This window comes from Hippoglossus stenolepis, chromosome 20 (assembly GCF_022539355.2).
Source record: "Hippoglossus stenolepis isolate QCI-W04-F060 chromosome 20, HSTE1.2, whole genome shotgun sequence".
In the NCBI taxonomy this organism is placed as follows: Eukaryota; Metazoa; Chordata; class Actinopteri; order Pleuronectiformes; family Pleuronectidae; genus Hippoglossus; species Hippoglossus stenolepis.
In genome coordinates, this window is record NC_061502.1 from 4,599,519 (window position 1) to 4,615,663 (window position 16,145).

Genomic DNA, 16,145 nt, shown 5'->3' on the forward strand with positions numbered 1-16,145 from the left:
AACATGGCTCTGAATGCAAAGATAAAATGATCCCTTTCTTGACAAAAAGGACACCAGCAGATTTACAATACCTTTGTCCTTTTCTGTGTCTTGCGAATGCGAGAAGCCAGCTGGATGACGGAGAAGGTTTCTTGAAGGTGTGCCAATGAATCCGCAACTTCAGCCATCACTGTGGTGTGGCAATTTATATGGCCCAAGGACTCTCGGAGGAGCATAGTCAGCTTACTACCCCTGTTCAGAGACAGTGCAAATGTCCACACATTAACCCAAAGGATGGATCAATTAATTTTATTTTCCTGCTGTCGTATTTGCCATTGAAATGCCTTAGACTTAGCCACTATTAAATGGGTTTATAGGCAATAATTGGACGACTTCGAAATGTTCACGGTCAAGATAGTAAATAAATGTCTTACTTGCTGGGGGTTGTTTTATGTCCACTTAGTAGAGACAAGACCACGGGGCCCAGTTCAAAATGAGGAGGTTTAGTTTTGCTCATACCCCTCATACCACTACACACATCTATCATGGTCAACTTCGTGCAGCCCCGTGAACCTGAGGACAGAGTTCAGAGGAGAGTGTAAACACAAAATGTGTTTGCATGTTTTCAAATATGCAAATAAAGAGCATGTGAATTATAATACACGTTAAACTGAATTACATTTACAAATTCAGGATTAACTATGGAAAGTAATTCAAGGTCAAATGAAAATCTGTGGTGATCTAATATTTCATTACAACCTTTGCCAATAGTGTTGCTTTCTGTACGAGGGGGCTGGACATGGAGAGTGAAGAACATGATGGAGGTGTGGGACAGGTAAGTAATGAAGTCACTGTGCCGACGCGCTGCAATGGCCGCGTCCAGGAGGGAAGCTGCACGCTCAGCAGTCGGGGCCTTCACCCGATTGTGGTTACGTAGCTGGAAGGAAAGGAGAAGAAATTCAGAATTTTCTACCATTCTACTGTTTTCTAAAAGTTTGTTTTGATGCCTATGTGGAGGCCAGATTATTTAATTAACAAATGTAGGTTTCATTTTTATATTAATTTATCCCAATAACAGACGGTTTGAGAATAATGCCTCCATTCATCCAGTAGATTTCATGATCATTGAAGAAATAGAGAGGAGCCCACACCTATACAAATGAGGTGCTGCCTTGCAGTTGGCAAAGAGCAGTGTGAGGGAGGAGAGAGCTGCTCAACCATAATGTAATCAGGTGTAATCTAATAGGGTTCACTCATTACCAGCATTATCTTCTCACATATGGTGTAGAGCACTATACAAACTGACTCTTAATTAAAAAGAGACATTAATGATGACATGTGTAGAGACAAACCCTGAAGTCTAACTTAAAGGGATCCCAGGAATCAGTAATTACAACATAGCTATGATTTCACTGCTACCTACTGAAAATGTAAGGACAATTCATTCAATAAAGCATTGACATGAAATTGTGACTTAAAAAGTATGGCCTTGGCTCTTTGCTTTCCAGATGTGGTATATGCTCGATTGGCTGATTAGACTTTAGAAAATGATGCAAATAATAATAACAATAATAGGTTTTAGAGATGATTATGTTCTTTAAACAAACACACCACCAATTTGGGTCGATAGAGGTAGAGCAACAGACGGACTGAAAAAGACACAGTAGAATCACCAGCCTCTTTTTTCTATTAGAAAGCGTTTTTCATCCTACTTGTATCCCGGAGACAGGATCTTCTTGGACTCTAACACGGGCTCTTGGGCTGTCCTGGATACTGCCGACTGAGGGAACCACCTCCCCCAACAGATCTCTCAGTGTGTCCTCCTCTCCGCAGCAGAGTTCGATGGCAGACACGGATACGGTCAGATCCGTCCAGGTCTTCTCTCGCCGCCGCTCGATGGCACTGTACAGCCAGGAGATGGCACAGGGAATGAGGCCGAGATTCTGGATGCTCCCATCGCTCCCCACCGTGCTGGACCAGGAGCCTGAGGCGAAAGTGTGCAAGTAGATGTATTCGTGTTACATACAGTGCATACACAGGGTACATTTACTGTACATGTACATGCTACCATATAAAATGTGCACCTAACCACGAGCAAATACACAGTTTGAAACTCAGTTTATGTCTCGTCACTGTCATAATGCATTGTGGGAGGGCAGCCTGAGGGGGCGTTGTGTGTACCGCCCAAGCATTATATCCAGTAATAAAATCTATTAATGGCAGGAATGAAAAAGTGTCTGTTAACGCCAGCACGTGTCTCTGTGTCACTCAGGCCAAGAGTCAGCAAGGACAACAGGTGAAGTGCATAAGGAACTGAGCAATTCACAGTAGGAGAAGACATATACTGATTTTGCCAATTTCCAGTATGTGCACATAAAACACATACATTTTCATAGTGACACACTTGTTAAACTGCAGAGAAACATGGGTGTTTACAGTACACTGTCATAAATGCCCTGAAGCACACAAAATACAACATATAAACACCCAAAAAAGACAGAGTAGATATACAAAGACAAAAACACACGTAAAAACACTTTCTTATGGATTGGGGCCATGTTATATCTCCTCCTGCACTTTTGCCCCACATTACTTTTGAGTAATGTTATATCCGCTCTTGTGTTATCCAAACTCTAATTGAATGAGGATAAGGTTTACTCCAATTAAAGGAGCTGCCCGCTGTTATTCGGAGAGAATAGTATTCAGTAGAGGAGATTGATATCCCCTGGCTGTGGGCCACATGTAGTCTGTATCGGCCAACTAATTCAATCAGATTTACGGAGAGTGGCGTCATGTGAAAAAGCAGCTCCAAGGAGACCCTGTCCTTACCCGTGTGTGTGCATGTGCGTGTGTGTGTGTGTGTGTGTGTGTGTGTGTGTGTGCGTGTGCGTGTTGCAAATGTATTAAACCCCTTCCCTGACGCTAAGTGCAAGGTTCCATCTCTCTAATAGCAACGAATTGCAGTCCATTTTGTTTACAGTCCCCTCTGAGCTCAGTGCTTCTGCAAAATGAAATAAAAATGTTTCATTTCACCGCAATATGCTTAATGTATATGTTTTTTGCAGTTTCCTGAAACATCTAACAGGCGATGGGGAGCTTTTAAAAAAACGCTCATGTATTGCATAATTAATGAACAGGCTTTTATTTACAAAGTAACAGGTGAAAGATTAATGACTAGGAAGGCAAGAGTTAATGGCACGAGTATTGGTTACCACTGTGGAGAAATAGAGGACTGGAAAAAGGCCAAATGGATCAAGGGAGAAGACTGGAGATGCGTATGAAGATTGGTAGTAGGACAAAATGGAGATGTGAAGTTTAAGTGATAATGAAAGGGTGAATGATAGCAGGGGTGGGACTGGGGTGGAGGAGGAGTTGGGGCACATTAGGCCCCGGAGCTTAGATAAAAGCATCAGACTCCCATCTTCAGATTTGAACCCGTGGCCTCTCGCAGTGACCGATTACTCACCCACATCCGCGCATCCCATACCAAGAACGCATCCATCGCTGCCGCTGAGCACACAGCGGATGACGTCAGCCAGGACGCCTGCACACACCTCAGCCTGGTCAGACAGAACAAAGGACAGACGGCATCTTATGATTCATCCCCACACTGGGAAAGTGCATCCAATGAAATGAGCCGAAGCAGAGGGAGGGATGCATGCGGACTCTGCAGATTCCCCTGGGCTCAGATACTGTAAGTGGAGCCTGAGAAGGTTGAATATAATTGATGGACTGCATAATTGTGGTGGTTATCCAGGCCAGATCAGTTTTCAGGTCATCAGACAGAGCGAACTACTCTTGGTGTGTAGAGGGGAAAATGCATGCTTAACTCTCGAGGAAACACAGAATGTGCCACACTTGTGTTTCACCATCAATGTAAAACAAATCCATTATGAAAGATGTGTATTAAACAAGCACAAACAGAAACATTTGAAATCAGTTATCCGGATGAAGATGCAAACCTGGCCGGACTCTTGAGGGTAGGCAGCATCAAAGTTGAATGTCTTCAGACGATTTCTGCCATTCTTGCCCAGTATCAGTGTCGTGTGTGATTGGCTTTTGCTGACTGGTTCAATTATGGTGACTCTTTTCCTGGATGGGTCAATCTGGAGAACAGGTGGTTGGCCTGGGCCCCCTGACAGCATGGGGCTCACCCTCAGCACGACTTTGACCTGTATTCCAAAGGGAAGTGGAAACGAGAAGGATGATTGAGATTAACATGTAGTGTATAATAAATTGCCCAGAAAATGTTTTATGCTGGGTAAATGTACTGGTTTAGGATTGCTTAATCTGATCTGTTTATAGGTCCACCACTTTTGTCCATTTTGAAATGTCTCATCAACTATCAGAAGGATTGCAGTGAAAACTGTGATCCCCTGTAAATGAAATAAGATCACTTTAATCCCTTTAAACACCATAAGCAGATCAAAATGTGTATTTGTTCACTAATTTGATTTATGACCAAATAAAATATATAAAACAAATGAAATCTCCTTCAGTCCATTAAGTGCTTTGTGTGTAGTGCTTATAAGGAGCTATGGTTGTGTTTCAGAGAACATGTGAAGTCAACCTTATAAGAATGCAAAAGATCGCAATGTGATTGGTCCTACACTCAGTAGAGTTATTTATTCAATTATTTGACACTGCCCACTTTAACTGGGTTAGTACTATTGTTATTATCTGGCATCTAGCATTCTAGTGCAGCTTACATCTGATATAGAAACTCTATACACTCTATAGAAATTACTTCTGGACACTACTTTCTCTGCACCGACAAGTACATAATATTTGTCGCACAATAAAAAGTTGCCAATTAACATCGGTCGGTACATATTATACTGAGCGTATTTTCTCACATGATTAACTATATTAATAAATAAATATTTATCTCCATCAAGGAGATTATGTTTTCATCCCTGTCTGTTTGTTTATTAGCACGATTACACAAAAACAATTAAACCGTTTACCACGACACTTGGTGGACGGATGTGGAATGGGTCAGGTGTGGATCCAGATCAGGGAGCATAACCAGGGAATGTTTATTACTTTCTTAAATGTTGCAAAATCCTTAATTTTTCAATATTTTCAATGTTTTCCCAGTGAATAATTTGTGGATGTGTGGATCAGGCACATTTAGGGAACTGATATCTATGAGAGTGGGAAATTTGGTACAGCTTGATTGAATTTAAGTGACTGTTTGGCCTTGGTGGTAGTATACGCTCTACTTAGTGTCATTCTAGTTGGTTTGTTGGTTTATTCCACCAAACCTGGTGGAGGGATGGGGCTCGTGCCTGGGAAGAACAGGCAGATCTGTTCTGTGGATGGAACTTAAGGGGCAGATCCAGGAATTCTTTTTCACTTTAATTATGTTTTATGGAAAATAAATCATTTAGGTTATCGGATCCCTTCCATTTTTCCGTTATATTTATACTATAAGAGCTAGATAATCATGTATACGATTGTTGCTGCAACTCTTTGCAATCAATGCTTTTCTATTTGCCACTGCCTTACATTGAGTTACATCTGAGGATTTTTATTCAGACATGACATAATTGGTTTTTCACATAATACAGCATTCTCTCTCCTCTTGTCTGTCAGATATTTTTCTTTCATTTAGCGCAAGTGCAATGCTCTCACAAAAAAATAGCTAACTCTCTATATAAAGAGTAGTGAGTGATTTAAGACACACTGACTAAACGCATCTTACAAGGGTTGTTGAAGAAAGCATGAGCACTACTATTTCACTTACTCCTGTAGTCACACTGTATACATACAGGAAATATTTCAAACTACTCTGAAAATTCATTTATTCATTAAATGCAAGAAGTGAGTAGGTGCTCTGCTTTTATAGAGTAACATGTAGGTAAGTGATTTCTGAAGAAGACTGGGATGTGTTCAGCAAAGACTGAGCGCAACAAATGTAGCTTTACCTCCTGAAAATAAACACCAGCGGGATGCAACTTATGAATAAAGAATGAGTTCAAAAATATCTTCATGTCAAATTCAGTGAGATTTAAACATTAAAATCATCACAGTCTTTGCATCCTGTCAACTGAGGACACAGATTTCTAAAGAAAACCCTTAAACATATATTATATACAGACATATAAGAACATCTTTTTAAAGCTGTCAGTTACAGTGTATTTAGCATCTTATGTTACACTGCTTTGTAAAGGAGTTTTTTTTCTAGAGCCTGACATCAAATCTAGTGAAAGAGGGAACCTTGTGCCCCTGTTGTTCAGGTATGAGAGGCTGGAATATTATTTTATGCATGAGAAGCCTTGGCAGAGCAGCTAAACTGGTAAATGTTTAAAAAGGATTAGTTTTGAGCAATAGATTGTATTTAGAGACACATCGCTACCTCCCTCCACTATCCAGAAATGAAGACAAAATATCCTGAATACGAACGCTGTCATCTTGCCCATGAGGAGTCTGTGTAGTAGTACTGGGGGGGGGTGGAGTTGCGTTTGCGAGGTCCCACAGAAACATGTATTCAACCAATTGTGAGTCAGTCTCCGCTGTCAATCATGATGTTTCACCTCGTATTTTTTGTAACATCTAATTATCAAACAATAAACTAATTAAAACTGAACAGAAACCATCTTTAAGAAAAATGTATTTTACGTGCATGTTGACTTTTTGGTTTGGCCGATGTCCCATCCACTAACATGGAGGAGAGACACTTTGGTTTCACCCATCAATTGATTTGTAGAAATACAAAAATCCGCAGTGTGTTGTTGTTTAATGTTTCATTGAGATAAAAATATATTTTTTTCTTTTGCTGCATTAGATGATCCCGTGAGTGCAGAAGCTGTACATGCACTCACAGCAGCACAGTGATGCAAACCTCCTGCTTTATATTTTCCGCATGTCATGACATTAATTCCTTAATGCAGGTCTCTGCAGGAAGTTCAAGAATTTCAGGTCTTTAAGGAGGCTTTAAGGCCTTAAATTAAATTAGACCTTGATTCTGACAGCCATTTAACAAGGCTCATACGAAGGTCTTAGTCTGAAGGAAGACAACGGTTACCTCACTAAAGACAATGAGCTGTATTACAGTATGTAAACCAATTATAAAGTTATTCATAATAAGGATTCGGGTCAGCAAGATGGCAAATGGCCCTGTGCACCACAACATGCAGTCGAAACACGACAGCACCCCACTACATCATGACATCACCTGCCACTGACAATTTAAAAACCTGACAACCATATTCCATCTGCCACATGATAAGTTTCCAGTGTCTGCAACAGATTTTCTTTCTCCTCTCCCTTCCTCATAATTCAGATTCCTTATGCAACCCTATTGAACATGTGTCAAACTCTATTTATGAGGGTTAAATTATTCAAGAGACCCATTCAAAGGCACAGAAAACCCTGCTCTGCTCTCGCACACATGCGTATTGTTGCACGCAGAGACACACAGAGCTGAGTGCTCGGGCAGGTGTGGCTGACAGCGGGGCCTATCCGAGCCCTCATCTGTAACTCTAGACTAAACCCAAGAGTCCATCTATGATGAGACAAGGGGAGGGTGGGCAGCCATATTGATCCCCCCTCAGTTTATCCCAGAGGAGGAGAGGGGAAGAACAAGATGGAGACATTAGCACCACATTACAGTGTAGCGTGAAGGAGGACTGATATAGGATCTCGCACAAATTGACTGTGATCTCTTTACTCCGCAACACGGGTGGTGAAAACACTTCCAAGGTTGGGGTGGTTGTAAGGATGCAGTGTATTCTTCCAAAGACACACCGCCAATCAAGACCGATTCTACTTGTTTACATGTGTCAATATAAGATGCAAAGCGGCCCAGGTAACACATCATGATAGTGAAGTGACTGCAGTTGTCTTCTAATGATACATCTACTTGCCTCAGCAAGCACTTCAACAAATATTTTGTCTACACCAAAATCAGTGGGTATATGTGGTTTTTTTAAACCCAAATCCGCTTTTAAAAAGGTGATTGACCTATTTCCCATTGCTAGTAGGGGAGTTTGTCTGTTTTTCTGTCCTCACTGAGACATGTCCAACGTCACAAATGCGCCGGAAACTGAGAAGCTCTCTCATTTCACTGTGTTGCCACGACAGAGAGAAAAGAAATGGGTTTCCATCACTGCTGATCGGAGCCGGAGCCGGAGCCGGAGCCGATGAAAACCTGTGTCTGCTGCAGAGTCATTTGACCCGGGATTGAATGCTGATTGTATCCACTCCCATTGCAGACAAAAGCCTGATGCTAGTGAGTGTTAGTGCGGTTTTTTGACAAGTGGAAAAGGAGATCAAGTTGACTGTTAGTGGGACGATACTGTATTTAATTCAGTATATATTTTCTAGAGTTAGAATTTTATTAATATATAGAATGTCTGTGTATCTTCCTATATCGAGGGGGTGTGGTTTTTTTCTTTGCAATTGTCCTGCACTGATGTAAGTGATGTGCTCAGAGTCAAGAGTTTGAATATATTGAACTTTAAACCCAAGCGGGGCTGACCTTTGTGAGCACAGCTAATGGCTGAAGGCTCCCACAGATGCAATTAAAGCAAAGGATAAATACATACGGTGCGTTTCTGAACATAGCTGTATGATAAATGATCAGGATTTATTATCGAATCTGTGTAGTGGTGAAATATCAACCTTCAGATTAAGATGTCGGGTTTGATGCAAAAACGTTCAATTTGGGGAGTAATGGAAGATCATGATTGGTTAGGCTACATCAAACCTTGGGTAGAAACGCTGCCCTTGCATTCATTTAAAATTAAGCCCCATCAGCCAATCATTATGGTTTTAAGAGTGCTTGATTAATTTAGTTTGACAATGTTTAATTCATCTCAGTTAAATTAAAATCAAACAGTTGCAAAGACTTACAGACGTATCTACATCTACTGTGAGTCTACAGGAATTTGCAGCTCTACCTTGCCAACATTGGGTGAGTCTTTGGTTCTGGTGGCAGCTTGGAGCAGGCAGGAGGGGACGGGTGGTGGGTTTTTCTGGATGATCTCCCTGAAGCAGGTGGAGAAGTGTGCAGGAGCTGGATCAGAAGCCTGGCCTTTTTTCCTCAATGTCAGGTTGAGCTTTTCGGCCGCCCTGCAGGGGAGGAGGAGAGGCAGCAGGAACTGAAGCTTGTGATGAAAACCAGCACAGACTGGCTGCAGATATAGCTCATTTTTTTAAAGTTAATTCACATATACAGTAGATATATTTACCTCGCCAAAAAGGACATGGCAGCAGTGTTGGCGATGGTCACCACCCTGGAGATGTGAGGGATCTTCGTGCTCGTCTGCACGGTCCCAGCTCCACCACAGCCCAGGGTTGCATCATCTGCAGCCTGCCAGGGGATTAGGCTCATTATAAAAATCCAAAATTGTAATTGCACTTCAGCATGCCCACCAAAAGGGGCTATTATCATGGGAATTACTCTTTGGAGAAATACAGGATGCGCCTTTCTAAGTAGGGCATGTAGGCTACACAACATCACTGGGTTAAACCATTAAGTCATATTACAGGCCAGGAGTGTAGAGTGTGAGGAATCGTTTCTGATGGCAGCAGTGACTTCTCTCTGAGTTTAAAACGTGACTCAGAGTTGAAGAGGTACAGTAAACACACACACACACACACACACACACACACACACACACACACACACACACACACACACACACACAAACACAAACACACACACAAAGCCTCAGTCGAGAAGCTTTATGTTCCAAGTCACTCCAATACTGTTGTAGCTCTACAGTGTGTTTTGCACTCATTCATAATACTCCGTGTCCGTGTGTGTGTGTGTGTGACACATTCAGCATGCATCTGCTGCTGCTCAACATGAAGTCACTGCTCCGCGCCGCAGGCCTGAGAAGCAACATGTTTGCATTACGCTGCTCTTCTGCACCACTCCACCTCTCATCAATGTCTCATTTTCAGGGCATGATAATGACGTCAGCTCAGTTCTCTTTCTCGTAATAACATCCAGCAATGCCAATTTGTGCCGTAGTAGAACTGTTCTTTTAGAATGAGACTGGAAGGAGGATTGGAAAGATGAAGTTAATATTTATAGGACTGTATTGAAAGGTAACCCTCTGCTGTAATCTTTTTTTTATCCTTACTTTCTCTTCCTCCCTGTCCTGATTTCTCTCTGCATTCCCTCTCATACGGTCTCTTGTTTTCTCCTCTTCCGCCCTCTGCTCCATCATCGACCTTTTCCCTGCCTGCCAACATAAGCACTTAATTTCCCTTTCTCTTATCCATTTTTCCTCCACCCTCCTTTTTTGTCTCCTCTCTCCTTACTCCTCTCCACTTTCACTACTCTCCTGCTATTTCACCTTAGCTGCATAAACCTGTATCGATCTGCTCTCTTACTGAATGTGCCCTGGATCGTTTATTTCTTACACAACCCAGGGCGGTTTAAGTAATTGATGTATTGTTATTGTTAAATTTGATTAGACAAGCAGATTAAGAAAAACAGGATAATTACGGTGTTGCTCTGACAACCTTTTCAGTCCAAATGAGTCAGCTAAGGACCATGTGCCCCCCTCCAGTTAGGCTACTGCTGCTATGCCTGCCAAGATTTACATTCTCGCACAGCACAAAGCTGAAGGTTTACTATATGCGTGTGGCCTAATTTTTTTCCAATACAGAGCGGATTGTTGAATTCAGACAGAAGCCGGCTTCACATTCCAAGCTGGTGGCCCTTCATAGATCTTATCAGCTAATTATGCTAATGCTAGCTCCATGAGTTGGATGAAGACGCTGTCTCTGGCTGATATAATGTTTCCAACTTCCAATGTCATGTGGAAGACATAGAAAAAGAAGAGCAGCTTTATTCTTGTAATTCACTGTATAATCAGTTTGATTAAATATGATGAGGAAGAAAGTAAGATTAGACTCTTATACATAATGTTATGTAGCTTACACAACTTAATGAGCAAGCCAGATGTCGTACTTATGCTTTCATTCAGTATTTTCAAACAGTTTTTAATTGTCCTCCTGTTAAAAAATAGAAATACTTCATTTGTGCAAGTAAATTGTTGTGATGATTCTCGTGTTTTTAAGTTAGGTGACCTCTAGTGGCCAAAATATATATGACGGGAGCATAGGAGGAAGTTAGGGGGCGTAGTTTCGATGTAATCATTACGGCAAAGGTCCAAAATGTTGCTGGTATGCTTGTACAGGGTGTGTCCGATGGGAAGGATTAGTGGCCTATGGAGGACTTTGGGGAATTTGCTGGGTTTTTTAAGTAACAAGAAGAAAAATTATTACGATGTGGACCAACCTTATCAGTATCTCAATATGGAGCAAGACAGAGCTAACATTCGCCTCACCCAGGTCAGCTTTTATGCATTGATGTCTCATCATCTGCAGCGCTATTTTGACTGTGACACTTAACAAATCTCCTTGGTGTTGAAACAAGTGGTGGGTAGGGTTAGTGTATGTAGCACAGTAGGTATAGCCACACTAACTAGACACGCTAGTATGGAGTATCATTCTTATGACAGCTCCATGCACAACATTTAACAACGCACAGAAAGTGCTGCCCATAGATGCACTCTATGAATGTGTGGTTGAATGGCAAACTGTAATGTAAAGCGCTTTGAGTGGTCATCAAGACTAGAAAAGAGCTATACAAATACAAACCATTTAACATTTACAGAGAAATCCAAAGCTTGACAAAGCTGCTACACCGCATTAAGGTTGCTGCTGTGACTGAAACTATTGTCTGGGAAGTAGTTTAGGAAATGTGGGTTGTGATGGCAATGAATATTGAACCAACCAGGTCACAGTTTTAGTACATGAAACATAGGAAAATTCGATTATTTTTCTTTTGTCCATAAGAATCAGGAGTTTAAAAAAAACTCTACCAACAACATCATATACCACAGTTCTCCCTTTATAAGCCTTTTCATTGGGGACAGGGGAGGCAAGGCTTCCATCACAGTAATGCATATCACCAGCCATCCTGTTAAATATTACCGTCCCCCTATTGATCACTAGTACATTTTGACTTGCTGGCTTTTATGACAGGGTTAAATCATGACCCAATTCCATTCCATTAGCAAAAGTACTTTTAAACAACGTCCTCAGCCATGGGATCTAAGTATGCTCTGATTAGGCTCTATAAATCATTGCCTTGCTGACACATGTATCCGTAAGGACGTACTTTACCCATATAACTCATTAAAAGGGGGATGCTCACGTGGGGTTGTGATTTAGTGGCAGGAGAAAGCTTTTAGGGGTACCTGATGGTGAGAGTGGATGGTGACAGCATCAGCTTTGGACACAGATTTACAAGCGACGAAATGCTGCTGCTCCTCTACCCAGCGGTCCATATCAGAGTTGGGAGGTTTGGGCCCCCTCCGTCTGAGGGTTTGAGGGGTCCTCTGAGGCGTCCTGGGGCTCTGCGGAGTGTGGGGACTGTGGGTCCGACCGTATGGTTGATACGCAGCCATGTCAGCTTCCCTCGGAGCCCTGTCGCCGCGCTTTGTCTCACTTTGTCCCGGCAGCGTGCCGGTGCTGAGGCTGGGCTCAAAGGGAGGCTTAGCCAACGAGTGACCCCTGCTCAGAGCCAGGTGGATGGCCTCGTGTTTGAGCTGGTTCAGGTTTGTACCACAGGCTGAGCACTGGCCCTGCTCCCTCTCTCTGTCCCGAGACTCAGCGGCGGAGCGACTATGTACACGAAGGTTGTCATTAAGATATGCTGACAGGTCACTTGAGTCCTGCAAAATTAGAAAAGAAGGCAACGTGACTGTAAATCAGACTTCGGTGTTAAAGATTTCACACTGTACTTTATTTGACCTCAGCTCCATTTTCACATGACATAATAAGATCACGCATCCAGCGTATGAGCTTACAAAGCTAATCTGCTTTGTTTGATATCTGGCTTGACCATATGGAAATTGAGTCATGGGAAGGCGCTGCTGGCAATCTTAGCACTTAGCAAAGTAATCATTGTGTCAGTACTGTTGAAACCACCCCTGTCATTTTCATAAGTGCAGTAAGCACAAATTGGACCTACTTCACTGTTAAAGCAAGCGAAACGTGTCATGAATCATGAATCAGTTGTTAAGCACAAATTCATGGAGAACGACATGTCCGGATGCAGCAACCGTTACAGAAGCTTTTTTTCCCCAACTAATCTGTGTGTGAAATCTGAGAAAATTGCTCCCTGCAGCTACAAGACAGTTTGGTGAAATAAAACAAAACATTGGCGGAGACATTCTTGTCTACCTCTTCTGAGAACACCTCCTCTCCTGACATATCTTACACCTAAACCGAATTATCGCTTGCTGTGCACATCTTTCTGTCTTATTGAGCCGATCTAGCACCTTATACTTCTCCTGCTGTGCTGAAGCTTTAGTGTTGTCCTTCAGCTGTAAGACGTTCTGGATAACATCTATATTGAAGATAATACAATTTAAAGAGGTTTAAAATTGTTCAAATCAAATTTGTTGGCATCTGAGTGCCCAGCCTGGACTCAGACTTCCAGATCCAACAAAAATGAACATCCAACCACAAAACATCATCTCGGACATTCTTGTGTCATCCTGCCCTTGACGGCAACATCCAATGCACTCACTCACCCACCCAGCCCCTCCCATCCACCTCCCACATCCATCCTGCCGGCACATCACCCATGACCCATATTCCCCCAGTGGAATACAGCACAGCAGGATCTTTCAACTATTATATAAAATAAAGTCATTTACAAGAAAGTGCTGCAGCATCAGGGACTACATTTACATATTCTATACATTAATGAGCCACAAGTGCTGTTTGTCAAATTCTACCGCTTGCAACCTTTAGTTTCAGGTTTGTGTACGCTGCATTTAATAAAGACAATTGATAACCAATATATTTAAAAAGGAAATATGCTTTAGTAGTAAGATAGGAGACTGGACTTTCCATCTTGGCTGCAAGCCCTTCTAATAGAAGACATTACAGAGCCATGATGCTTTTTAGAAACCATACTTGGATCAATAAACCTGCGAGGAGCTGACTGGCTTATCACATTTCTTCTGACCATGTCTGTGGCCACAGGATGCCATCTCTCTCTCTGCTGCTCGGACTGTGGTCATTTTCTCTCTTAAAAACACAACGCTAACTGTTACTGGGCCCCGTCCCACTCAGGAGGACAGAAATAAATTGGCTCCCCTCGGTGGAGATGACACAGGCATGTTGAGATGAAATATTCATGCCCATTTGAAACCGCTCACGCAGAAATGGCAATGGTTTACTTTGTCGATTGGAGTGTGTTTGATGGATGTTGGTGGTGACAAATGTACAGATGGATGCAGGAGTGTGGGGGCATGCATTCCTCTCACAGGCAGCACGGTAAAGAATGATGTCCCACAATGTACATTAATGTGCCTTAAACATATTGTCAGCAAATGTGTAGTTGTAGTTTTGAAAAAATGTACATGTGTGATTACTAATATAATTATGTATACATATTTTTGGATTATTTTATCTTTTATCTGTCAAATGTCTGAATATTATTACAAAATAATAATATTTACAAAACATTTCAAATTACTCCTATTCAAGATTTCCAGCTTACTATAATAGCAGACTATAGCAAATATTTACATTTCACGTTCACATTTATGCATTCTGCAGGTATCTTTGACTCCAGAGCTTATACAGGCTCGTGAAAGTGTATTTTTGTTGCATTGTTATTATTTGGTCAAACATGACGCTATACCTCCACCTGCTGAGGACTCCAGAGATGGGTTCACTTTATTTATAGTTTGTCTAAACAACATTGTGACTATTTAAAAAAAATCCATATCAATTAGTGTCCGGCTTAAAGGCAGCAGACTGGTGCATTTCTGCTCCGGTGACTGGCTCCATCACTGACCTTGCAGGAGAATTGATGGTGAACAGCCAGACTCAGAGCTTGTTTCTTCAGAGAGACCAGGGTCGCTGAGCACTTCTCACAACACGCAACTTTCCCGTCGGACCTGCCGGGTCCCGCGGACACGGAGCCTCTGCACATGGTCCCGGCACCGAACCACATCGTGCTCCTGATGCGGTCCCCCACCGACCCGGGGAGGGACCTGTAGGAGGGGACCGCGTCCGCTCTCTGGCACATACTCCGGTGCGGGTCGCTGCTGCAGCCCCCGGCGCCCTCCGGAGCGGGACGGTCTCTGCCTCGAACACTGGCAGGAAAGCCGAGTGTGTCACAGCGATGCTGGACCTCTGAGCTCTGAGAAACACAGCTTGTTTAGGAGGATGTGTGTGGGCTTCGGCCGTGCGTAATTATCAGTCGCCAACTGTAACCACACCCAAATGTTTTTAAGCAGTGCAACAATGTTATTCTTATGTAAAAGTCCTCATGGACCACTCGGGCTTTTAGAAATGTGAAGAAAGAGTGATTGTAAGGAATAAATCAGACTCACCCAGTGTTCTCCTCTCTCTCCTCGTCCAGTCAGATATGACATGACAACTTGTTAATATTTAAAAAGATGTCCCGAACAAAGGCAGGGTGCGCGTTTATCTAATTTCCCCAGCGCTCCGTGGATGTAAAGGGAAAAAACTTCAGCCATGTTTGGCTAAAATGCAAAAATAAGTCAAAGCGCGAGGCTGGAGGAGGCTGTGTCTCAGAGAGGTGGAGCGGTGACAGTGGAACAGTGGAGAGAGAGAGACCGAGGAGTGAGCGCACTGGAGGACACTTCATGGACAGACTTGTCTTTTTATTATGACCTCCTCAGGGAGGCGGTAAGGAGCAAGTCCTCAGACAAACCGGAGGGAGGAGGGTGCTCCATGGTTGGATGACGGACTTTCACTCATTCTTTCTTTCCTTTCACGATAAAGAATTGAATATATAAAACTAGAGAAGTAGTAAGATTATTAATAAGTATATAAAACCAGACGAGTAATAAGATTGTTAATAAAGAAAAAAACGAGTAATAACAACGTGATATATTAATATATATATAAAAGAATAAGAGTAATGAGACTCCATAGATTGATGGATGGATGGGTGGGTGGGTAGGTAGATAGATAGATAGATAGATAGATAGATAGATAGATAGATAGATAGATAGATAGATAGATAGATAGATAGATAGATAGATAGATAGATAGATAGAGCTGGTAAAATAGTGCATGTTTAAATAGATATCGTGCAGTAATTGTACGTTAAAATTGTCAGTTGTGGACAGTTTTCATGTGAAATG

The 16,145-nt window shown here is 42.2% G+C and overlaps 1 protein-coding gene across 1 annotated transcript in view; it reads right to left on the reverse strand.

The window, feature by feature from the left end:
* kif26bb (kinesin family member 26Bb) overlaps positions 1 to 15,628 on the reverse strand; it is a 25,320-nt gene extending 9,692 nt beyond the window's left edge. Inside the window, 11 exon segments of the mRNA XM_035143868.2 lie at positions 72 to 231; positions 414 to 552; positions 739 to 916; positions 1,692 to 1,963; positions 3,446 to 3,539; positions 3,942 to 4,151; positions 8,886 to 9,057; positions 9,177 to 9,298; positions 12,207 to 12,683; positions 14,825 to 15,172; positions 15,366 to 15,628. Coding sequence (XP_034999759.2) covers positions 72 to 231; positions 414 to 552; positions 739 to 916; positions 1,692 to 1,963; positions 3,446 to 3,539; positions 3,942 to 4,151; positions 8,886 to 9,057; positions 9,177 to 9,298; positions 12,207 to 12,683; positions 14,825 to 15,172; positions 15,366 to 15,407 — 2,214 coding nt within the window. The 5' untranslated portion in view covers positions 15,408 to 15,628.
* Positions 15,629 to 16,145: the final 517 nt, after the last annotated feature.